Source organism: Pongo pygmaeus, chromosome 1 (assembly GCF_028885625.2).
Source record: "Pongo pygmaeus isolate AG05252 chromosome 1, NHGRI_mPonPyg2-v2.0_pri, whole genome shotgun sequence".
NCBI lineage: Eukaryota > Metazoa > Chordata > Mammalia > Primates > Hominidae > Pongo > Pongo pygmaeus.
The window spans coordinates 195,933,804-195,958,759 of NC_072373.2; the positions used below are offsets into that span (position 1 = coordinate 195,933,804).

General features: G+C 51.3%; 2 protein-coding genes across 4 annotated transcripts; both read right to left on the reverse strand.

The window, feature by feature from the left end:
- Positions 1 to 7,323: 7,323 nt before the first annotated feature.
- Positions 7,324 to 10,096, reverse strand: GJA4 (gap junction protein alpha 4). Of its 2 annotated transcripts, none has more exons than XM_054496912.2 (2): positions 10,018 to 10,096; positions 7,324 to 8,979 (listed from the first exon to the last, which is right to left on the reverse strand). In XM_054496912.2, the coding sequence occupies exon 2, from the start codon at positions 8,865 to 8,867 to the stop codon at positions 7,866 to 7,868; it is 1,002 nt and encodes a 333-aa protein (XP_054352887.1). In that variant the 5' UTR covers positions 8,868 to 8,979; positions 10,018 to 10,096; the 3' UTR covers positions 7,324 to 7,865. The 2 variants fall into 2 exon arrangements, with proteins under 2 accessions (XP_054352887.1, XP_054352893.1); XM_054496918.1 differs by having other exon boundaries at positions 7,324 to 8,884; positions 10,018 to 10,090.
- A 6,664-nt stretch (positions 10,097 to 16,760) lies between these two features.
- GJB3 (gap junction protein beta 3) lies at positions 16,761 to 21,921 on the reverse strand. 2 transcript variants are annotated; one of them, XM_054496932.1, is made up of 2 exons: positions 21,358 to 21,921; positions 16,761 to 18,376 (listed from the first exon to the last, which is right to left on the reverse strand). In XM_054496932.1, exon 2 carries the CDS (start codon positions 18,349 to 18,351, stop codon positions 17,539 to 17,541), a length of 813 nt encoding a protein of 270 aa, XP_054352907.1. In that variant the 5' UTR covers positions 18,352 to 18,376; positions 21,358 to 21,921; the 3' UTR covers positions 16,761 to 17,538. The 2 variants fall into 2 exon arrangements, with proteins under 2 accessions (XP_054352907.1, XP_054352915.1); XM_054496940.1 differs by lacking the exon at positions 21,358 to 21,921 and adding an exon at positions 20,709 to 20,883.
- Between the last annotated feature and the right edge of the window lie 3,035 nt (positions 21,922 to 24,956).

The window sequence follows — 24,956 nt, forward strand, 5'->3', positions numbered from 1 at the left end:
CTATGGACTTTGGGTGATAATGATGTATCAATGTAGGCTCATCAAGTGCAACAAATGTACCTCTCTGGTGGGGGATGTTGACAGTGAGGAGGCTGTGCATGTGGGAAGTGGGCAGAGGATATAAGGAAAATCTCTTTATCTTCTGCTCAGTTTTGCTGTGAACCTGAAAATATTCTAGAAGAGTATCTTTGAATATTTAGAAGATAAAGTCTGTTCAACAAATATAAACAAAACATTTATTTTGGACACTCTAACCATTGCAGTAGGCAAATAAAAACCCAACTTAATGGGAAAAAAGAAGCTGTTTGGACGATCTGTATGCATGGTTAGGACTTCCTGAGTGTGATTTTCATTGTGTGGCCATCTAGCTGTCTGTTTCCTTGGAGAGCCCCTGGCGCCCGTATCTTTAGGTTTTTTCTTTTGGATCTGTCAGATCCACCGACAAGACTCTTCCAAACACTTGCATAGAAAATACATACCTGGCTTCCAGGATTCTCAAGAAAAGTAAAAGTAACAAGAGGAAAATGGATTCTACCAGATACTAAGACATGCAGGGTGTGGTGGCTCACGCCTGTAATCCCAGCACTTTGGGAGGCTGAGATGGGTGATTGCTTGAGCTCAGGTGTTCAAGACCAGCATGGGCAGCATAGTGAGACCCCCGTCTCCACACAAAAATACAAAAATTAGCCACGCATAGTGGTGTGTGCCTGTGGTTCCAGCTACTGGGGAGGTTGAGGTGGGAGGATGGCTTGAGTACAGGAGGTAGAGACTGCAGTGAGCCAAGATCGCACCACTGCACTCCAGCCTGGGCAACAGAGCTAGATCCTATCTCAAAACCAAACCAAACCAAACCACACCACACCACACCACACCACACCAAACCAAACCCCGAAAAGATTGTGTTAGAAAGCTACACTAATGAAGAGTGGTAGTATCACATAATTGACAGATTAATGGAACAGAATTATAGGTAGTCTATAAAACGTAGTCTGTTACACGTAGTATAGTGAAGCTGTTATCACAAATTAATATAGGAAGGATTATCCAATAAGTGCTGCCAAAACCATTGATTATTTGGGGGGAAAAGTTAGCACTTCACCTTATATGCTAAAATTAGGTTGTTTGTTCATGCTTTGTCTTTTGTTCAATAATTATTTGTCTCCTATTATGTTCAAGCCAGGTTAAAGTATAAAGTTAAAAATAATATTGAAAAGGGGATAACAGTGTAAGCCTAAAGCTACTGGAAAGGAAAAAAATCCATAAATTTGACTACATAGAAATTAAAAGTATCTGCAGACAAAGGAACAAAATAATACAGAAAAATTTTTATAATATATGCCGGATAAAGGGTTGATATCCTCTATCTATAAAGAGTTTATACAAGTTGATCAGAAAATAGTAAAACCTGATAGAAAAACAGGCAAAAAACATTCATAGAACAAACATAAGTGCTGAAGAAGTACATGTTAAAAAATGTACTCTCACTAGCCAGGCATGGTGGCTTATGCCTATAATCCCAGTACTTTAGGAGGCTGAGGCAAGTAGATTGCTTGAGTCCAGGAGTTTGAGACCAGCCTAGGCTACATGGTGAAACCCCATCTCTACAAGAAAATGCAAAAATTAGTCCGGTATGGTGGCACGCACCTGTAATCCCAGCTACTAGGGATGCTGAGGCACAGGAATTGCTTAAGCCTGGGAGATGGAGGTTGTAGTGAGTCGAGATTGTACCACTGTACTCCAGCCTGGGAAGCAGAGTAAGACCTGCCACACACACACACATAGAAGTCTACACTCACTAGTAATCAGGCCTCACTCATTGAAACATGATACCATTTTTTCCCTGTTTAATAATTAATAATAGGCAAAGGAATTTAAAAATTACAATAATGCTTGTATGTATACCTTGAAATGAGCACTTTCATACAACGCTATTGAATGAATGAGTAATTTTTTTCTGGAAAGCAGCTTGGCAGTCTGTATCAAAAACAACCCTGAACAACGAATATATCAAGCCCCTTCCTCCTTCTTCAGAGCCTTGAAAGTGCTATTCCGTCTACCTGGAATGCTCTTTCCCATCTCTTCCTAGATCATTCCTTCTCACCTTTCAGGCTTTCTGAAGCCCACCTCCTGCAGGCAGGCTTCCATGACCTCAGGCTAGATCAGATTCTCTCTCTTTTTTTTTTTAAAGCCTGATCCATCAGCCAGTGTTTTGGAAGCCAATTTTGGGGAGAAGGCAGAAGGACCCACTGTTTAGTATGTAAACTTCCACTTAATTCCTCTGTTTTATTTATGGTGCTCCTACCCTCAATTATGCCTGGCATTTCTCGATTATTTATTTATTTATTTTTTTTTGAGACAGGGTCTCGCTCCGTTACCCAGGCTGGAGTGCGAGTAGCTGGGAATACAGGTGCGCACCACCACGCCCGGCTAGTTTTTCTATTTTTAGTAGAGATGGGGTTTGGCCATGTTGGCCAGGCTGGTCTCGAACTCCTGACCTCAAGAGATCCACCCGCCTCCGCCTCCCTCCTGGGATTACAGTCGTGAGCCACTGCACCTGGCTGCATTTCTCTGTTTTATCCTCTCCAGAGAATAAACCTCCACCTCTTCACAGAGTTGGGAAGGTGTGGTCACCTAGCTGCTCAGTGCGGGGGTGGAATCCCTGGGCCAAGGTGCTTTCAATGAACTTTCCTGTTTGCAGCTCCACCCCAATTCCCACTCAGAGGCAGTTTGTGCTTTCATTTCTTGTAATTTGTGCTTTTCTATGTTTCTGAGTCACCCACAATGAATCACTTTCACAATCAGATAAAAGCCCCTAAATTTTCTTTATTTAAAATTTCCTACCTCGTGACCCAGTAATTTTACTTCTGGAATATCTTTTTCTTTTAAGGAAATAGAAATTTGGAAAACATTTAGGTACAGACATCTGCATCACAGTACAATTTATAATAGAGGATGATTAGTTGCAAACATCCTAAAAATCCAATATCAGGGTCATGGTTTAAGTAGGCACTGATAAAGCCTTTAAGTGGTATTTCCAAAAATATGTTCTTAACGACATGGGACAAAACTTATGATTTATCATAAAATGAAAAAAGCATAATATAAAATTGTAGGTATATCTTTACTAAGATTTTATTTTAAAATATGCATGAAAGAAGGCTGGAGGAAATTACTTCTGAATATTAACAGTTGTTACCTCTGGATGGTGGGATCTCATTCACTGTCTACAATGATCATGCATTATCTTTATAATTCAAAAGAATTTATATATATGTAAAGGAGGAGAAAATAAAAAAATTATAATCTTAGGTTGCATTAAGAGAGGTAGAAGTTTTGGGGCAAGAGAGGCAATAATCTGGATTCGGACCAACTGGAGTGTCATGTCCAGCATACAGGGAGGGTGGCACATGTTAAGAGGAAATTAGGCTGGGTATGGTGGCTCACGCCTGTAATCCCAGCACTTTGGGAGGCCGAGGCGGGTGGATTACCTGCGGTCAGGAGTTCGAGACCAGCCTAGCCAACATAGTGAAACCCCATCTCTACTAAAAATAGGCATGGTGGTGCACACCTGTAATCCTAGCTACTGGGGAGGCTGAGGCACAAGAATTGCTTGAACCCAGGAGCAATACAGCGAGCCAAGATCCTGCCACTGCACTCCAGCCTGGGCAACAGAGGGAGACTTCGTCTCAAAAAAAAAAAAAAAAAAAAAAAGGAAAGTAAACAAATTGCAGGTTGGCCAGAGACTTCTGGAAATCAGGATTATCTGGAGGAATGGAAGGAGGGCAGGCTCAGGCTGGACCTGGTGGCTGTCTGTATGTGGCTGCAGTACTGTTTGGGAAGGGCAGAACTGGGTGTCCTATGGCTCTGGGATCAGAGCCAAGGCTGGAGAGAGATTCTTAAAGGTGGAGAGAGATGTTCTGACAATCCTGTAATGGATACCTCTTCCTGCAAATGTCAGTAGTCATGCTGAGGTTGGTATGAAAACGAAGAATCCCTAGTCAAGGAACTGGAGGTGATAGAACCATGAGGCTGGCAAGCCAGTGGCCAGTGAGCCGGCATGTTAAATTGGGAAGAAGTTTTGACATCACCCAGCTTGACAGCCTTGTTTATGTGCAGCCCGTGATGTTCTCATGCTCCCATCGGTCATAGATAAGATGACCCTGGTTTATGCAGAATTCCCAGTGCACTCCACATAACCCCATCCCTGTCTTTCCTACTCAGGAAGGCAATGTGAATTTAAGTGACTGGAGTTAATCTTATTGTAGAAACAACCTTGACTTTTTTCTGATTCATGTGAAATAGCACATCACTCATGAGTTTCAGATCAATGATCAGTGACAGGTTACCACACGCAACGCTGCCCATACCTAATTGTCACATACGTGTTTCTCATCCAACTCTTTCATTTCACAATGGGGAAACTGAGGCCTAGAGAAGGGAAAGAGCCATAGTCAAGCACGTATGAGGGGTGCGAGGTAGGAGCCAAGTCTCCTAACTCCAAACGATGGCGCTTTCTCTAACTGAGAGCCACTAGCTGTCAACTTAGATTTTGGTTGGTGGCAGCAAGGGATAGGCTGGTGAGAGGAAGAAGGAAACAAAGGAAAAGAAAGGTGTGAACCTGCTGTGTTTCATCCTAGTGACATCACCAAGGAGATGCCTGCGTCCAACAAACCTAGCATTCTCCAGAGCCCCCTGCCTGACCAGTGCTTGGAGGTGAGGTGGGGCCACGAGGGTGGTCGTATGGGTCGAACGGTGCCTCCTGCCAGATATATTGAAGTTTTAACCCCTAATACCTCAGAATGTAACCTTATGTGGAAATAAGGTGTTTTCAGGTAATCAAGTTAAATCGGAGTCATTAGGGTGGGTCCTAATCCAATATGAGTGATGTCCTTATAAAGAGGGGACATTTAGACACAGAGACACAGGTAAAGGGAGAACACCAGGTGAAGATGAAGGCAGAGATGGGAGTGATGCGTCTAAAAGCCAAGGAATGCCAAAGATTGCCAGCAAAACACCAGAGCTGGGAGAGAGGCCTGGAACAGTCTCCCTCACAGCCCTCAGGAGGAACCAGCCCTTCGGATATCTTGATCTCAGACTTCTGGCCTCCAGAACTGATAATCAGTTTCTGTTGCTTAAGCCGTGCAGTCTGTGGTACTTTGGTACAGTAGCCTTGGCAAGGGAATACAGGTGGGATGGGGCTTACGGCCACTCTTCTCTCCATAAAGTCTTCACCATACCCCCAACCCAAATGGTGTGATCCCAGCCCCATGACACTGTCCTCACTCTTAAAGCCCCAGCCCATATGTGCTTGTGTTTGTGTGGCCGCCAGTCTAGGACCCAACTTGTCTTGCCAAAGGTCCAAGTTCCTGAGCCCCAGCCTGACCCCGGCTCTGACATCAAGCTCAGAGTGGGTGAGCTTTGAGGGAGGGGAAGGATGCCATCTCTGCTCACTGAAACCCTTCTTCTCCTATCTTTCCAAAGTAGGAAAGGTTGGGGATAACAGAAACACCAAACCAGGGCTCTCAAGCCCCTCAGGTAATGCTGGCTCTAACGCTGGCTTCTAACCTGCAGCCTCTGGCCTCTCACCCTGGCTGGAGGAGAATCTCTTCGACAAGGACCTCAACTTCCAGTGGTCATGGACTTCCCGTATATGAACAGCCTCCTTTTTGAGGCTTTCAGGATTGAGCCCAGCCTCACTCAATCAAGCAGTGGTTCAGATCCCTGAGAGGTAGAGGTCATTGCTGGAGACTAGCTGGAGAAGTCAGAGAGCGCTTCCTGGAGGAAGAGCCTATGTTAGTCTGGCTGAAAGGTGTGAGCTTAATTTTACTGCATGACTACTGAGCCAGGCACAGTCACATACTTTCACTTATTTGGTTTCCTGTCAGTTGTGAGGCAGGTGATGTTATTTGCATTTTAGAGGTTAGAAAACTGAGACTCAGAGAAGCGAAATGATTAACTCCAGACCACAGCATTTAAATTCAGGGCCCTCTGGTGATAAGCTCATCTCATTCTTCTGCACCAAGCCCTTTTCCAGGGTCCAGTAGTATTTAAAGGATTTGTGGAGTTTCGAAGTTTGGGGGGCAGGGACACTGCATGCTGACACAGGGGCAGGGTGGGAACATACTGGGTGAATCTGGGAGCCATGAGGAAGCTGGCCTGATCAATTTCAGCGATTCAGAGGGAACAATGGGAACCACAGCTGGAAGAGGAAGAGGAAGAGGGTCGTAATTTATTAGGCTGAGCATTCAGACTCGCTGCAGCGCGTGAGTGAGTGAGCTCTGCATGAGGGATACAGAGCTGGTGTTTTCAACACCCATCCTGATGGGAGAGGGGCCAACTTGCCAACCTGCTGTAAAGGCATCGTGGCTCTCAAGGAGAAGCATGTGGCCACATCAGATAGACACACTTTCCTTCTTCAACCCTAGCCCCAGATGTCCCTGGGAAGGGAGGACAACCAGCTTGCCTCTGAGGGTCACTACCTAGTGCTCTCCCCTACCTGGGTCGCCTCCACATAGGTCAATTCTGCCAGCAGTGGGCCCATCCTCAGCCACGCCTCCTGTATCTAGATGGCTCATCAGGACCTAAGTGCCCCCTCAGCCTGTCAATCCCTCCTCTGACTTTGCACAAGCAGTTTTCTCCGCTTGAATGCTCAGTGTTCTCCTTCCCTCCCCAGTGAACTCCTAGTCAAGACCCAGTTCAATTGTTCATTTTATTTCTGCAGTTTTTGTGGCTCATTGGCAAGATTCAGTCTCTTCCACTTCTGTACATTGCCATTGTCCTCACTGAGGTCTGGGTGCATGGAGAGCAGATATGAAGCAGATCCTTCAGTTGCTTCTCCTGGTGGGCAGACTAGAAAGGGCCAAGGTAGGAAGGACTAGTGACCTAAACCTCCCTTCCTAAATACCAAGGATGAGGATGAGGTGGGATGAGTGCAGGGCCCATCTGAACTGGACTGTGAAGGGCTTGGCTGGCAGGCACGCTTGGAGAGCAAACCATCCAGTAAGGAAGCACTTTGCAGGGGGCAGTCTGACCAGGGCGACGATGGCATGGGGGAGGCAGGGCAAGGACATTTATGCTTTGACCACTGATTAATGCGCTGGAGCAGTGGGGATGAAAAGAAGATAGTGTCTGAGGCATTTCAAAAGGCAGAGCATTTAGGAATCAGGGCTGTTGGAGGCAGAAGGTATGAGTTTGAGGGTTCAAGGTGTTGGCTGGAGTTGGGGGTTATAGAGACCAAAGAGATTATACAGGACCAAGAAGTAAAGGAAGCCTGGGCAAAATAACTCTATCCCCCCACCCCCAGCACATCGTGATGGCATCAATACACACCTACTTGTGATCAAGTCCTGTTTATTTCAGAAGCATGAACAGTAGAACTAGGAAGGAGTGATGAAAACAAGGCACAAGTCCCCTTGACAGGGCCAAATCCGGCACAAGCTCTGTCTGTGTGATCAAGGCTGACCCAGCAGCCTCAATCCGCCTTTTCCTGTGAGGAGAGGATTTGAGGACAACCTGCACACAGGTGACTGTTCCATAGGGTGAGGTTGGGGTAAGTTGGCTCTGGGTCCCTCTGGATCAGCTGCAAAAGGCCAGAGGGCCCCCAATACCCTTGGCCAAGAGCATCCCATGCTGACTCTGTCTGTGCTCAGGCAAAGCCACATTCTGGAGAGGAAGCCATAGTGCCTGGTGGGCACCAGGAAGGCCTCAGGTGTTCAAGAACAACTTGCAATGAAGCTCCATGGCCAGCAAGCATCTGCTTCCCCAGCCCAGTCATCTCTGCAGAGCCTTCCAGGAGAGGGCAGGGGACATCCCAGGCAGCCAGACTTCTCAGGACCCCTCTGTTGGGTGACATAAGCCCCAAGCCTCTATACATACTGCTTCTTAGAAGCAGAGCTGCTGGGGCGACTGGGGGATTTTTGGCCATTCTGAGGGGGTGGGTCCAGGAAGAGAGGGGGCCTGGAAGAAGCCAGCCTCTCCTCTGTGGTCAGGTTGGCCCAGTTCTGCTCGCTGGATGAGAGCCCATTGTAGGTGGGGCATGGTGGGGATGAGGGCCCCTGGCCCACGGGGAGGTAGAAGAAGACCTGGTCCGTGTAAGGGTCTGAGGAGGTGCCCTGGGTCGGGGGTGCGTCTTGGCCTTGCGGTGCCCTCATCCCCCGGCTGAGGCAGCGACACAGCAGGTGCACCAACTCCAGCAGATTAAGCACCAGGGAGATGAGTCCAACCACCAACATGAAAATGATGAAGATGGTCTTCTCCGTGGGGCGAGAGACAAAGCAGTCCACGAGGTAGGGGCAGGGTGCTCGCTGGCACACAAACACGGGCTCCATGGTCCAGCCGTACAGGCGCCACTGGCCATAGAGGAAGCCTGCCTCTAGCACACTCTTGCAGAGCACGCTGGCCACATAGGTGCCCATCAGTGCTCCACGGATGCGCAGGCGACCATCTTCTGCCACCGAGATCTTGGCCATTTGACGCTCTACGGCCGCCAGCGCCCGCTCCACCTGTGGGTTCTTGGCTGGCAGTGCCCGCAGCTCCCCCTCCTTCTGCCGCAGCCGCTCTTCTCGCCGAGACAGGTAAATGACATGGCCCAGGTAGACCAGGGTGGGTGTGCTGACGAAGAGGAACTGCAGCACCCAGTAGCGGATGTGGGAGATGGGGAAGGCCTGGTCATAGCAGACGTTGGTGCAGCCCGGCTGGGCCGTGTTACACTCGAAATCTGACTGCTCGTCACCCCACACTGACTCGCCGGCCAAGCCCAGGATGAGGATGCGGAAGATGAAGAGCACCGTCAGCCAGATCTTGCCCACCACGGTCGAGTGCTCCTGGACCTGGTCCAGCAGCTTCTCCAGGAAGCCCCAGTCACCCATGGCTCCCGGACCTCCGTCTGCAAGGAGACAGAGCACGTCAGCGTGTCAGCATGGCATCCTTCTCGTTCGCCCAGCAACAAGCCTTCAGGGAGGTCTGCCACGCCCGTTCTACCTACAAAGAAACCCAGGCTCAGGAAGGGGAAGGACTGGCCCGGAGGCTCCCACTCAGCAGTGCAGGCAGGACCCAAAGCAGATTTTTGGATGATGGCTGCCAACCTGTTTGTATGGTCTCATTCTGCTTTGGCTAAGGTCCCTGCCTAATCAGACATCTATGTCCCTCTTGTCCCCGAGCCACTGCCCCAGGATGGACACAGACCAGGGAAATCTGGGTGCAGTTGAGGCTCCTTTGCCTATGGGAACAGAATTTGAGGAACTTATCCAAAGTTGTGCAGCTGGGCTAAGCCCTTCCTCCCTTTTGCCCAAGGCTGGCTACCCCCAGACAGTGGGAGCTGGTGCTGATGGTAGAGGTGTTATCTTCTGCTTCTTAGGGGGCTCAAAGCCTCAGGTCCCTGCTCCCCGCTTCATATCTTACCCAGCTGGCTTCACTCTAATCTTTGAGCCTGCAGGGGCTGGGCGGTGGGAGGGGTTTTAGGAGCTGAAGCCAGCATCATCCTTTAGCTCCACTGGTCAGCAATAATGACCACCTGCCACTTGAGGAGGGACACTTGGTCCCGTCTTCTTCCTCCACCTCCACTCCCACCCCCTTCCACCTCCAAAGCTGATGCTGGCAAATTCTAGACTCTTGAAAGGAATTGTCATTGCAGGGTGAGGCACAGGCCACAAAGTTCCCAAGGGGGAGGTGCCTCTTCCCAAGTGCAAAGCTGTTTAGAGCCAGGCTCTGGAAGCAGCCCTGGGTTCAAATCTTGGCTTTTAGTAACTGTGGCCCCTTGGATAAGGAACAACCTCTGGGCGCCTCAGTCTCCTCCACGGTAGAGTGGAAACAATAGTATTCCTCCCGCCTCGGGTTGTTACAAGGATTCCATGGAAAGAGGGTGGGAGCCTGGCCAAGGCCACCTGGGTAAGCGCGGCTCTGTGGCGGCGGGCCTTCGGCAGCAACCCCCGTCCCGGCATGGCATCGGAGGACCCAAGACTCCGCCCGGCCTCCCGCGAGCAGGTGGCGCCCCCGGTCCCCTCCTAGCCCCCGACTCACCGCCTGCCTGCCGGGCGGCCCAGGTGGAGGTGGGGACGATGGCCGGAGTGACGCCCGCGGGAGCCCTGCTGGACCGCACGGGCGGCGGGGGCGCCTTAAATAGCGCAGAGGGGCGGGGTGGGGGCAGGAAACGCGACGGGGAGGGCGGCGGGCGCTGGAGAGAGGGCGGGGGCGGGGACTGGGAGGTGCAGGCTCCCTAAACCCACTCCGGGGAGGTGGGCCTGTGAGATTTGCGGTGGGGAGGGGCACGAGGGGCTGACCTACCCTTCCTCTCCTCTGTTCTCTCTCCACCAGGTATTCCAGACGGTAAACTCTCCCGTTGTTTCTTTGGCCGGGTAAGGGGAGTTCTCCCAGGCCAGGATCTCTCAGGATGGCTGGATTTGAAAGGGTTGCAGTAAGGGCTGTTGATCTAGGCAACTGTCCTGCGGGGCTGTGGGGGGTGGGCGGATGGGGATGGCGTGTGGGGACCACTCATTTGCTAGGTGGCTGGCTGGCCCTAGTGTGCCAGGATGAGGCGATCAAGGCTAATCACGGCGCGGGAAGCTCCAATGGGGGACAGGGGTTGTAATCCACACTTCCAGCATACGTGGTGGAGCTGGGGTCTCTACCCACACCCAGCCCACGTTCTTCCAGAATTCTCAAACATCTCCATGTCTGGGCAGGCTACACAATCAGAGGCCATTAAGCAATTCCCATGGACTCCTTGAGACTGGGGGTGGGGGAACCACCTGACCTTTAGCTTGGATCCCATTCTTATGCCTCTAAATGGTGGCCGGGTGGTGTAGGGGGACATCCATAGGAATGAAAGGGCTATGCGGAGCCTGCTGTCATGCATTCAGGCATCACAGGTGGATGAACATCAGTGAGCATCTGCTGTGCTGCAGATGCTGCTTGGGGACCTGGGGATACCCTGAGGAACCAGCCAAACCTGGTCTCTGTCCTCCTCCCTCACTGGCTGGTGCAGGGATTGGGCATATCAGCTCTTGGATAACGGTAAGATAATAAATGTGGAAAGTTCGCCTGAGAGGTACTGGGTGATTCCCAGGGGACTTGGTTAGAAACATTTCCTGGAGGAGAGGTAATGCTTTTCCCCTTCCATTAGCCAAGTGGAAGGGAAGAGCATTCTAGGTAGAGGGGCGGCATGAGTGTGGCTCGAGGGCCTGGAGCTGTGGGGTTCTGAGACTGTGGCCACTGCCCTCGGAGTGCTGAGACTTTGTTGGTGGCTGAGCCCAGGAGTTGAGACTTTGCTGTTGACTCCTGTACCCTTAGGCAAGTTACTCAAATCCCTGTGCCTCAATTTCTTCCTCTACAGAATGAGGATAGTGATAGTATCTACTTTGTGGGGTTGAGGGCATACAGTGTGATCAAAGCACATAGTGTAATAGTGGTACATAAAGTTTTTCAAGTGAGTGGTGGCTAAAAACATTGTGATACTGTAACAAAAGGGGTCTGTGGGTTGTTCTTAGAGGGTGGTAGGGGCTGGCGCAGCTGAGGAAAGGGAAGGTGGCAGGGGGCTGTTGAGGCCCTGGGGCTGGTGGCACAGAAGTCCCTGTTCCTCCACAGCAAGATTTAGTCCTTGGATTCCCTGGGCCCCAGGGCTGGGTCCCTGAGGGTTCTGTCTTCGGGACCAGCAGGAGGACATCTTTGGGGACACGCAGACCTGAGAACTTCAGGGCTAGCTGCCCTGGGGGATCCGGCTGGGCTGGCATCCCCTCTAGGCCTCTCCCTCAGGGCCAGGCTGAACTGAGTCTCCTGGATTTCTGAAGCTAACAACTGCCCCACTTAGTTCTGACCCTTGAGGGCATGAGAACCGAGGCCCCTGGAGGCTGGTTCTCACCACGCCCCCACTGCAGCCTCTGCTCACTACCGAGTTTTCCTCTCTTGGGGCTGGGCCCAGCTCTCCCAAAGCCTTTCTGATTCAGTATACTGGGAAGGAGGGAAGAGCCAGTGGAGGGCTGGGGAGTGACGTCAAGGCTGCCCTCACCCTGCTCTGACCCCTTCCTCAAGGGCTTTGGAGGTTTGAATAACTCGGCCTCTTCCCCAGAGGATGAAGAAGCTGGGATCAACCAAGACAACAGTTACCACAACCTGGCCATTCCACCTGGAAATGTCCCTGGAACCCCATGCTTCCCTGCATTCCCATTGCCCTGGTCCTGTTTAGGCTGCTGCCACCTCAGTGGCCTCCCAGCTGGTTTCTTGGCCTCTAGCCCCACCCCTCCAACTCAGCCTCCACACTTCCCTAGAAATCTGACCAACATCGCCCTGCTGAAAAGCCATCTATGGCTCCCTATCACCTTCTGGGTAAGCCCTAGGCTCCCCAACCTCCAGTCCATGGCCACTTCTCCAGCCTTACCCCTCACCCTTCTCGCTGTGACCCAACCAGGTCTCACTGATGGGGTTCTCTGTGCGCTCTTGCCTTTGTCCCTTCTGTTCCCTCTGCATGGAGCACCCTCACATGCTGAACGCTGTGAATCAGGACTTTTCTCAGTTGTTGCCTTCTCCCAGAAGTCCCCTTGCTGGCCCCCTCTGTGCTAGGTGTACCTTTGTGCTCTCAACAGCTCAGCTACTATCCATGGTGCTTTGTTTTTGTTATTTAAAAAATTTTAATTGCGTTAAAAAGCAGCTACCATAAAATGTATCATCTTAAGGATTTTAAGTGTACAGTTCATTAGTGTTGAGTATATTCACGTTGTTGTGCAACAGATCTCCAGAACTTTGTCATCTTGCAACACCGAAACTCTGTCTCTAGTAAACCACTCCCCTTTCCCCCCTTTCCCCATTCCCTGGTGCATGGTCTACTTATCTTTATTCTCTTCTCCTCCATTAGACTGTGAGCCCCTTGAGGGCAGGCAGCTGGGTCTTTATATCTCCACCACCTAGCAGGGCACCAGATCTGTATATAAATTTGTTAATTCAATAAGTATTTAGTTTGGTGGAAAAGTAATTGTGGTTTTTGCTATTAAAAGCAATAGTTACTAAGCACCTCCTGTGTGCTGTGGTGCCATCCTAGACAGTGGAGATAACCAGGGAACAACAACAAAGAAATCCCTGTCCTCAGAGGTTTTACATTCTAGCTGGCCAGAAGACAGATAATAAAATGTAGAACATGTTAGATGGTGATGAATGCTCTGGGGGAAATGAAGTAGGGAGGAGTGAGAGGGCAGGGGTGGCAGGTTTCAATTTCTTTCTTTCTTTCTTTTTTTTTTTGAGATGGAGTCTTGCTCTGCTGCCAGGCTGGAGTGCAGTGGTGCGATCTTAGCTCACTGCAACCTCCATCTCCCAGGTTCAAGCGATTCTCCTGCCTCAGCCTCTCAAGTAGCTGGGACTACAGGCGCATGCCACCACGCCCAGCTAATTTTTGTATTTTTAGTAGAGACGGGGTTTCACTGTGTTGGCCAGGATGGTCTTGATCTCTTGATCTCTTGATCTCTTGACCTCGGCCTCCCGAAGTGCTGGGATTATAGGCGTAAGTCACTGCGGCCGGCCTCAATTTCTAGTAGAAGAGGAGAGAACGCCTCACTAAGCAGCTGACATTTGATGCAAGCCTTGAAGGCAGGGAGAGAGCCCTGTGGCTATCTGGGGGCACAGCATTTCAGACAGAGAGAACCTAGGATGCAAAGGCCCTGGGGAAGGAGTGTGCCTGGTGTTTCCTGGCTTGGGGGACAGCAGGAGGTCAGTGTGGTTGCAGCAGGTGAACAAAGAGAGGTGAGTTTAGAAAGGCAACAGGCGAGACGCAGATGGGGCAGATCTTGTGGGCCCTTGAAGGCCTGTGTAAGATGTCTTTGGAGGTTTGGGGCAGAGGAGTGACATGGCCTGACTTAGGTTTTGACAGGATCACCCCAGCTGCTGTGCTGAGAATAGACTACAGGGGTAGGTGACAGACAGACATCCCCCTTCAATGTAGGACTTGCTGTGTAGCGGTGTGGAGCCTGGCCAGCTGACTGCCTCCACCTATCAGCACTTCCAGGTGTGCTTCTGCTGTCTAGGTGGCCATGTTCTTCTTGGGGTGGCCTCAGACCACGACTGAACCAGGGGGTGGTCAAGGCCTCGCCATTGCTGTCCAGTGCAGAACTGCCCGCATGGAGAGTCTCTACTTCTGAGCTCCCTGGGACACGTCTTGTTGCTCAATCCTGCTTCCTCCCCTTTTACACTTATAGGAGTCACTCCCCAGTGCACCCTCTTAGCCCTTCCTCAGAGTCCACTTCCCAGAGTCAGAGGCAGGAGGCGAGAGATGGAAGCAGTCATCCCGGGGAGAGATGATGTGCTGTCAGTTTGGGCTGCTGTAAGACTGAGTAGTTTAAACAACGAACATTCATTTCTCACAGTTGGGGAGCACAGAAGTCTGAGATCCAGGTGCCAGCATGGTCAAGTTCTTGGTGAGGGCCATTTTCTCTTTGTATCTTCACATGGAGGAGAGAGAGATCATCTCTTTCCTATCTCTTCTTATAAGGGCACTAATCCCATTCAGGAGGGCTCCATCCCATGACTTAATGACCCCTGAAGGCCCCACCTCCTAATACCATCACACTGGGGGGTAGAGCTTCAGCATATGAATTTTGGGAAGACACAAACATTCAGTCCATATGGGGACTTGGACCAGGGTGAATGAATACAAAGGAATGTCCTGTTTATCTTGGGCTGCAGGGTGGCTGTGACCTTACACAGTAGATGTAGATTTGAAGACTATATGAAATGCTAATCTCTCATATGCATGATTGGAGGGAGTTTGCAGTGAATCCTCATGGGTGGGGAAGGCGGAGGTAGAGGCACGTACCCTGAGAAGGTCAAGGGGACGTGAGGGCCACCTTGTGGTGACATGATGTGCCCTGGGACTTGGTGGTGAATAGTAGTCACCCAACACATACTGGGTGAGATCAGTGAACTGCACTGCTCAGAACAGCTCCAGGCCAAAGGCAGGCTGTGCAGGGCTGGAATGTCTCCTCCTCCATGGTCCTGGCCCACAGCCTGGAGAAATGGGGCCAGGACTAGAAGCTCAGTCCTTGCTGAGCGTTAACTCTCTGCAGGAATAGCCAGTGACGTTCTCTGGTTACTCTGACCTCCAAGCCACCCTTGGCCAGGCAGCCAGAACCACCCAGGAAGATGCTGGAATGCATGTCAGCAAGTAGGTGGAGATCACCCCTCCCTGAGACCTTTGCAACCCTCCAGCCCAAGCAGAGGCTGACCTCCAGTGCATCAGGCAGACACTTTCCTGAGCACAGTCATACCTGGGAATTTATCAGATACATTAGTGCTGTGCTCATGTTTTACCTACAGTGTCTCCTTCTACCTCTACAAAAATCCTCTGTGTAGGAACAACTGGGTGTCATGCTGACCATATTCCCTGTGTCCCTCAGGTCTACTCTCCATCCTGCCCTGTGCACTGGGAGGCTGACTTGCCCTGTGACTTCCGATCGGGTTAGGTCGGTGGGAGCCACTGGTGGCAAGCAGACGGGAGAGTGAAGTTGGGGGATTTACTTGGTTGCTGGGATTGGATGCATCCTGTCCATTGTTACCCTGGTACTAGCCCCAGGGTGCTGCAGTAGCCATACCTTTGAAAACAGTCTCTCTAGGAAACTCCCTTTAAAGTTACTTGGTTTGAATGTGCCATCTGTTTTCTGCTAGGGCCCTGATTGATCCAATTCCCATTGTACTGATGGCAAGACTGAAGTTCTGAAGGCCTGCTCAAGATGTAGTGCGGTGAAGCTGTGCTCAGGAATGGTCAAGCTATGAATCAGTCATGGGGGTGTAGGGACAGTGTCAGCCGGCCCTGGGTCTTTTAAACTTGGCTGGCTTATCCACCTTCTAATGGCTACTTGTGAGAGCACAGGTGAACCACCGGCTGTTCTGGGTCCGTGATGACCGCACCTGTCTTTGCTGGCTGTGACACTTGGCTCACTGGCTCCTGAATTTCTGACTCCCAGCCTTGGCTCTGATAGTCACTAAGTGTTCCTCTAGGTTAATATAGCCTTGCATCCTCTTTTGCTTTCCATTCTGGTCTGGCCTTGGGTGTTGGTGTCCCCTAAATTTCAGGTCATGACACAGCACTGGGAGCAGGGCTGTGAGCCATCCCAGGGGTTGGTTAGTGCGGGAGACGAGCCTGTGTTCCTGTATCTTAGCTCTGTGGGCATAGGTCCTACCTCCTTGCACAGTCCCAGCATCCTGCCAGGGCTCTAGTTCAGCGAAAATGTTCAGGGAAAATGGGATGAGCCAAATAAAATGCAGGGTGAGGCTGGGATGGCATGCTTGAGTGCAGACTGCATGCCCTGTTGAGAGTGCGCATGAGGAGTGAGAGTATGAATAACAGAGATTGTGTGTACACAGGGTGGGGATGTGTGTTGAGATGGCAGTGACTGGGTGACAGAGGAGGGAGTGTGGTTTGTCTATAGTGAGAGTGGCAGTGATTGTGTGTGTACTCAGGGCGAAGTCTAATTACGAAGGCTGGAAGCGCCGTTGCAGAGGGAGCACAGTGCACTCTTGTGGCCACAGCTAGAATCCCAACATATGTATCAGTAGGTTCCACCTGAGCCTCCTCCTCTGGTACAAACCCAGCTCCCGGCTGTCAACCTCAGCCCCAGCCTAACCGAGCTCCAGGTCAAGCCCCAGCTGCAGCCACAGCCACAGCCCCCACCTTAGCTCCGCCCCGAGCCATGGAACTCTTTCCCTTTCTGAGGGCTTACCTTCCCTACCTTCAGGGTCCTGTCAGTGGGTGGGAGTGTGGGAGAACCAGAGACAGAGCCAACCTGTATAAAACACAGCCTTTATTGATTTCAAGGAAACTGTCTTGAGGATGTTCTATCAGCGCATCCACCCAAGTCCCTGGGAGCAGGGTCTGAAAGGCTGTCACCAGGCTGAGACAGTTGTGGGAAGGAAGATGGGAGCACCACTGCCTGAGGCTGAGGGAGTAGGATTTGGGGAAAGGGGCTTCCACTGAGCCAAGTGATGACCTGGGGGACCTCTGGGTATCTCCAGAACCTCTAGTCAGGCTCATTCTCAGGCCTCCAGACCTGCTGCTGCTGGGAGACCTCCTCTCCACTGCAGGAATCTGGGCGGCTCCTCTGGAGGGAGTGGAGATGCCTTAGGTCTGCTGAGGCTAGCCCAGGGCGAGCATCTCTTTTTGTGTGGCCTCCAGACCTCTGTGCTGCTGTTGTCTCTGCTTGGGAGCACTTCTTACCTCTCTTACACATTATGTCCTCAGGGAAGCCTCTCCTGATCACCCCTTCCTGGGTTAGCTGGAAGCCCTGCTAGCAGTGCCCTAAGTGGCCCCTTGCAGGCAGCATAGATAGTTAATTCGCTTGTTTCAAAGTCTATGTCCTTTGAGGGCTGGCACTGGGCCTGTGGGTTACCTATACCTGGCTAGACAGCCCAGTGCCCAGTGTCAAAAAATATCTGCCAAAATGAAAGTTGCATAGCTTAGTGAACCCAAAGTGGGGTCACTCAGCCCCTGTAGGACCTCTCCAACCTGCCACACTGCCCTGCGTGTCCCATTGGCAGCCCCCATGTTGCCCCACCCCTGCCCTGTGGTCAGATGGGGGTCAGGTTGGGTGCTGAAGCCTGCAGCTTGTTATTGCCTGGGTCTGGATCCACCTCCCCAGCCTCCACCAGCTTGTGGTGGCAGCGGCAGGTGGAAGCTCGGCTGGTGGAGGACGAGGGGCTGCGGCCCCCTCGAGGCTTGTCCTTGTGCAGGCCTCGCAGGACCCTGTGGCAGATGAGGTAGCAGAGCTCACAGATGGTGAGTACGATGCAGACGGCGGAGGCGCCCACCATGAAGTAGGTGAAGATTTTCTTCTCGGTGGGTCGGGCAATGTAGCAGTCCACGATGTTGGGGCAGGGGGCCACGTTGGCGCACTGCACCAGGCGCGGCATGTCGAAGCCATGCCAGAGAGTGTGCAGCAGGTAGAGGAAGAGGAACTCAATGATGAGCTTGAAGATGAGGCTGAACAGGTAGGTCCACCACAGGCCTCCGTGCTTCTTGCCTGCGTTGTCGTACAGCTTGGCGCACTGGTCCCCGTGCTTCTGGCGGTGCCGGCGCTCCCGCTCCTCACGGTAGGCCACGTGCAGGATGACCAGCAGCGAGGGGCATGTGACGAAGATGAGCTGCAGGGCCCAGAGGCGGATGTTGGAGATGGGGAAGTAGTTGTCGTAGCAGACGTTGGTGCAGCCGGGCTGCTTGGTGTTGCAGTCGAAGTCCTTCTGCTCATCCCCCCACACGCGCTCTGCAGCCACCACGTACACCAGCACCCGGAAGACGAACACCACTGACAGCCAAATGCGCCCGAACGCTGTGGAGTACTTGTTCACGCCGCTCAGTAGGGCCTGGAGTGTCTTCCAGTCCATGGCGCCTGGCGGGGGCCGTGCCTACCTGAGAGAATTAGAGGAAAAACCATCGTGTGAATGAATACGTGACTTTATTGAGCATTTACTATGTACCAGGCAGTGTTCTGAGTTCTGACTTGTTCAATCCTCACAATGACCCTCTGAGTTCAGAACTATTATTCCTCCCAAGCTGCAGATAGGAAACTGAGGCACAGCAAGGTTACGTAGCTTAACCAAAGGCAACAGAGCTAGTATGCTGGAAGGAAGCAAATGTGCTTTGGCTGATAATAACAATCACCACTTATCGAGTGTTTACTCTAAGTCAGGCACGAAGCTAAACACTTTATGAGCAGAATCTCAATTAATCTCTTAGAATGACCCCATAAGGTAGTTATTACAGTGCTCCTCACTTACAGATGAAACTGATCATTGAACGATTGCAAAGCAAGTAGTACGTAGTAAGTGCCCCATAAATGCTGGCTACTCATTACTGTGAAATTTAGAGAGGTCAAGTCACTCACTTAAAACAAGAGGTGGATTCAAGGCCAGGCTGTTTGGTGCCAGAGCCTGTGCTCTCCACCACCTCCTCTTCCCTTCTCCGCTGGACTCCTGCCCCAGACCAGATTCTTGAAACATTTACTTTGTGGATGCCTCACTACTATACTGTGAAGTTGCGGTTATGAGTCCCATTCTACAGCGGGGAAACTGAGGCTCAGAGAGGAGAAATAACCAGCTCAAGGTCTCACAGCTGCTGGGTGGTGAAGAGGGGAGACCAGTTCAGGTCGGGGGTGCATGGAGGCTTATGATCTGACTCCTGGGAGGACACTAGATCCAGGGAATATCTAGAGACAACTCACTGCTCCCTGTGCTGGGCCTGGGGAAGCCCAGCCACCCCCAGCCACACTAGTTGCCAGGGCCTTGTGGTGGAAAGATGTGCTTCGTTCAGGCCTTAACTCACACATCTTCCTCCCAGTCCTGGAGTGACTCAGAGGGTGTGGACGGGTGGGTCTGCCTGAGTGTGCCTTGTTTCTGTGCTGCTGTGGGTATGAGAGCACCCGCCTGCCTGTCCACGTGTGTGTGTGGGCCTATGTGCGTGTGAGTCCCCCTGGAGCTAACTTGTACCTCTGAGCATGCGTGATGCCTGCGAGGCCACCACCCTGCCCCAAACCACTGTTATTTTGGCCTGTATTATGGCCTCTTTACTGGCTTTTCACCTTCCCCCGTGCCCCTAGAGTCCATTAAATCAGTTCATGCCACTCCCTTGTTTTTTTTTATTATTATACTTTAAGTTTTACGGTACATGTGCACAATGTACCCTAAAACTTAAAGTATTAAAAAAAAAAAAAGACTCTAGTAGCTTCACCCTGCCACACTGGAATAAGGGCCTTGGGGGCTTTTTACTGATTCCTTCTGCCTGGAATGCTCTTCCTCCAGAACCTCACACAGGTGGACCCTTCTCATCACAGAGGCCTCTGCTCAAACCTTATCTCTTTAGAGGCCTCTCCACATTACCCTGGGTCTGAAAGAGCCCCTGCTTCTGTCACTCTGTTCCTGTCCCCTTTCTTTTTTTCTGAGACAAGATCTTGCTCTGTCTCCCAGGCTGGAGTGCAGTGGTGTGACCTTGGCTTACTGCAACCTCTGCTTCCCAGGCTCAAGGGATCCTCCTACCTCAGCCTCCCGAGTAGCTGGGACCACAGGTGCACACCACCATGCCTGCCTAATTTTTCCAGCCCCCTCTGTTTTCTTTACAGCACTTAGTCACTATCTGAAATTAAAGAATTTGTCCTTTTTTTTTGGTCTTATTTATTATCTGGCTCCCCCTCTAGAATGTCAACTTGGTCTTGCTCACTGCTTTATATTTAGTGCCCAGTGCTTGGCACATAATAGGCACTCAATGCTGAATGGGTAAACAAATGAATGCTGAGTTCTCAGTGAGGCAGCTTGGAGGGAGGGGACAGGAAGGTGGGCAGGATCCTGGTCAGGGGGCAGCCTGGTCAGGGGGATTGGGGGAAAGACTTCCCTACACTGGAGAGAGGGAGAGAGCACAGTTCCTTCTCAGCACCTGGCTCTCCTGGCTGCGTTTCCTCTGGGAATCACAGTCTGGGCAGGATGGGGCGATTGGGAAGACCTCATTCTTGGAAACCTTCCTCTTCTCCCCTACTCTGCTCCTTCTAAGCCCTGGTGGTGGGGGAAGGGAGTGGGATAGCACGGAACACGGAGTTCCACCTGGATTCAAACCTCAGCTTGGCCACTTAGTAGCTGGGTGACTTCCAAGAATTCCCTAATCTCATTGACCCTATTTATTTATCTCTAAAGGGAAATAATTCCTACTTTCTGGTAGAATCCTGAGACTGTTCCCTCCCAGGCCTTCTACTCACCTGGTGGGAGTTCACAAGAGCTGAAGTGAAGGTTGCAGCCCTGTCTGTCGGGACAGAGAGCAGAGAGGGACCCTGACGGCTGCTTCCACCTGACACCCTCCCATGGCTGCCCACCGGGGTGCAGCTCTCTCCTGGGCTCCCACTTTCCACTCTTGGGTGCTGTCTGCCCAGTCCCTCCTGACACACCCCAGGGAGGAGCCTCACTGGCAAAGAATTTCCTTCCGAAGTCTAGGCTGGGGACTGGTGGAGCCGGTTCTGCCCCCCAAAGCCAGCTCCCTGCGCAACCGTTTTTTCCCAGACCCCCAGACTGTACTGTGCCCAGCCCTGCCTCCCTCCCCACAATGTCCCCGAAGGGTAAACCTCCCTTTCCTTCCTAGTCTCCCTCCGTCCCAGGCAGCTTGGGAGTTTGCGGACTTGGGGAGGGGGTGTCTCGGAACCTCCCCGCAGCCGGGACCCCTAATGGGCCCATAATTGAGAGGCGAGAGGGAGGCTTGGGAGGCACGGGGTGGGGGGTCCCGCACCCCCGCTTCGCGCCCCATCCCAGCGCACTGGCAGGCTCAAGCCCCAGCCCTGCCGCAGGGGGTCGCCAGGAGCGCTCCGCGCCCCTGAGGGTCCTGCCCAGCCTCGCCCCGCCCCGTCCAGCACTTACCTGCAGTGGCTTGGCCAACGCGGAGGCCTGACCCCGTGTCCCCGGGGCCCACAGCAGAGGCGAGGGCGCGGGAGCTGGGCTCAGCAGTGGTGCACACAGACGGCGGGCACACCCCGGGCGGCGCGGAGGAGGGAGCAGGAGGGAGCCGGCTCCTAGACCCGACGCTGCCAGGCACTCCCGGGCCAGCCTCCGGAGGGGCTGGTGGCCCGTCTGAGCCTCCGCTTCCTCAGGCGTGAAATGGGGGCATCGGTGGCCATGGGCTGGGCCGTCCGAAGGCTCCAATGAGATCAGGGGCGGGAAGCACTTTGCAAACTGTTAAGTGCCGCGGCGGCAGGTCCGACTGCAATCAGGACTCGCCCACGCTAGTTTGCCGCGGGTACCGTGCCCGCTTCCGGCCTAGCTCGGTCCCCGCTTGGCACGGGACCTTGACCGTGCGTGGGGCACCCCTGGGAGCCCGCCCTCCCGGTGCGACGGGCCCTCGACCTCGGCCTCCAGGGAGGCCGGTGCGCTTTGGAGAGCTGGGGTGGGGGGCAGACCGTGTACCCACAGAGGGAAGGGGCACAGAGCGTCCTGGGCCAGGAAAGAAGTTCAGGAATGAGGGCGGGGTGGGGGAGGTCACCGCCTGGAGTGACTCAGAGGGGCAGACTGCAACCGGAGCTGCCTACCTGAACACTAGGGTCCCTAGTTTCTTGTTTTCCTTCCTGAATCGCCTGTTCATATTCAACTATATAGTCTTAACCTATGGAAGTATGCTATCTACACTCTTCTGCACGTTGCTTTTTTTCACTTAGCAAAATATGACATTTCTCCCATCAGTCGATATAGAGCTGCCTTGCTCTCTCATTTTAAAAAAAGCTGAATAGTATATGTACTGTAATATATTTAATCAGTCCTACTCTGATAAAAATTAAGGCTGTTTCTAGTTTTTTATTTCATTCTATTACAAATACCATTGCAGTAAATAGCCTCTGCCAAAGCAGGTGGGTCTGCGGCTGGGGTGGGGCTGGGCTGTGCCCTAGGGATAAGGACACATTGTCTTATTTACTAGTGTGTCCTGACTGGGAACTAATAAGAGCCTGCAGCGCCCCAGCCTCTTTTGGAAAACCCCAGGGTTTCCAGCCTCCCTGGGAGTCCCTGGATCTTAGGGTGGGGCCCGAGTCCTGTCTCCACAGAGATGATATTGCTGGCACTATGGTGGCTCCACATGGTGTTTGCCCAGGACTGTACTGGTTTATGCTTACAGTGCCGGCATCATTAACAATGCCCCCTTTTACTTTCAAAAATGCCCCAAAGTTAGGAGCATCAATTATGGTCACCCTCCTCCTACTCATTTTGATAGAGAATGAGCACTGAGTTGGGAGCCCAGTGGCATCTTTGCTTCTGACACTGCCCCACATGCTTTAATTTCATCCTCGCAGCATCCAGATGAGGAAGGTCCAATCCTTCCTACTTTTGTGAATGAGAAAGCTGAGGCACACAGGGGTGAGGTGACTTGCTCAGGGTCACACAGATAATAAGAAACAGACCCAGCTCTGGAGGCCTCAGCAGTGTTGTTTCCAGGTACGGAAAAGCCACAGGGCAGAGGCTCCCTTGTACTCACTGGGGTTGTGGCCCTTGAAAATCTTTGCTGAGATTGAGGAGTGCCAGGTGGCTCAGGTGCATGTGCTGTGCTCTGTGCATGGGCAGTGGGGAAGTGAGCATGAGGGTGTGGGGCCCCGGACTCTGCTGCCTGCTGCTGTGCTCTCTGTCAGAGCAAGACTTGCTCCCCTCTACCTCCCCTCCTAGTCATTTTTCAACTCATTTGAACAATGTTCCTGTCCCTACCATGTCACTAAAAACGGCCTGTCAAGGTCTCCGTGGATCTCCACAATGCTAAATCCAGCAATCACACCTCTGTCCCCATGCCCCTTGACCTTCAGAAGCACCTGGGACAGTGGGACACTCCTTCCTTCTAGAAACACTTTCTTCCCTGTGCTTCCTTGACACCACAGGCCTCACATCCTGGCCTCTAAAGTGGGCATGTCCCGGGGCCCAGTCTCTTCCTTCCCAGGTGAGCTCACCCAGTCCTGGGGCTCTAGATACTATCCACTCACTGATGATTCACACATTTCCAACACTGGACGTGACTTCTCCTTGAACACCAGACTGTAACTGGAGCTGCCTACCTGAACACCAGGGTCCCTAGTTTCTTGTTCTCATTCCCAAATCGCCTGTTCATGTTCAACTATATATTCTTTTTACATTTAACCTATGGAAGTATGCTATGCTAGCTGCACTCTTTTGCACTTTGCTTTCTTCATTTAACAAAATATGAGACATTTCCCCCATCAGTGAATATAGAGCTGCCTTGCTCTCTCATTTTTAAAAACAGCTGAATAGTATATGTACTATATTTAATCAGTCCTATTCTGATGAAAATTAAGGCTGTTTCTACTTTTTTATTTCATTCTATTACAAATACCATTGCGTGAATATCCTTGGATAGTCATTATTTAACACATTTGAAAATTGTATCTACAGGATCTATTCCTACATGTGAAATTTTTGCTTTAAAGTTGTATGTGTATTTAAAATTTTGATACATATTGCCTAAGCGTCTTCACAGATGTTTCAGTTTGCACTCCAAGAGACAAGAGAGTGCCTGTATCCCCATATATGTACCAATAGAGAGCGTTATCAAACTTTATGATCTTTGTCAATGATATCTCATTATACTTTATTTTACATTTCTCTTGGTATGAGTGAGATTGAGCATCTTTTCATATATTTAAGAGCCGCTTTTGTTTGTTATCCTGTGAACAGTCCTTTGCCTTTGCCATTTTTCTATTGGATGGTTGACTTTTATTATTTATTTCTCAGGAGCTCTTTACATACTAAAAAATAAGCCCTCCTCTGCCTGTGATACAAATAGAAAGGATTCCCTCTGCCTCTACTGCTTGACACCTGTAATTTGACTTTATAGATGGGGGTTTTGCCATACAGAATTAAACATGTTTTATGTAGTCCAGTGTATTAATATTATCTTTTATGGCCTTTGGGTTTTGTTGTCGTTAGAAATGCCTTCACCACTCTGAGGATTGCAATAACATTTTTTCCTGTGGTTGCTTCTAGCTGAAGTAGTGTTTTAATGATCTATTAGATTGGTGCAAAAGTAATTGCGGTTTTTGCCATTGAGAGTAATGGTAAAAACCGCAGTTACTTTTGCACCAACCTAATAGATCATGCCACTTCCCTCTTAAAACCTTACAGTGACTTATCATCAACTTTAGACTGGTATCCACTCTCTTGACGTTGAGCCCCAAGGCACCAGGCGACCTAGTCCTGCCTCTCTCCTATCTCTCATCTCCTTGGCCGCTGTAGAGGCCTTCTTTCTGGTTCTTGAACAAGCCACGTTCAGGGCAGCCTTCTGGTTTTTACCTTTGCTGTTCCCTCTGCCTGGACTGCCTTCTCCTGACTCTTTACCTGTAAGCTTCCTTCTCCTTATTCAGGTCTCACCTTCTTACAGAGGTGTTCCCTGGTTCCCCCACCCCCACCCCAAAGGTTCCTTGCCCGGCTTCCTCAGGAGACACTCTTCACAGCCGTCTCTGAAATTATCTCCA

What these genes read in the sequence shown, in the direction of transcription:
- GJB3 (XM_054496932.1), bottom strand. Translation starts at nt 18,351, where the DNA reads ATGGACTGGAAGACACTCCAGGCCCTACTGAGCGGCGTGAACAAGTAC.
- GJA4 (XM_054496912.2), bottom strand. Translation starts at nt 8,867, where the DNA reads ATGGGTGACTGGGGCTTCCTGGAGAAGCTGCTGGACCAGGTCCAGGAG.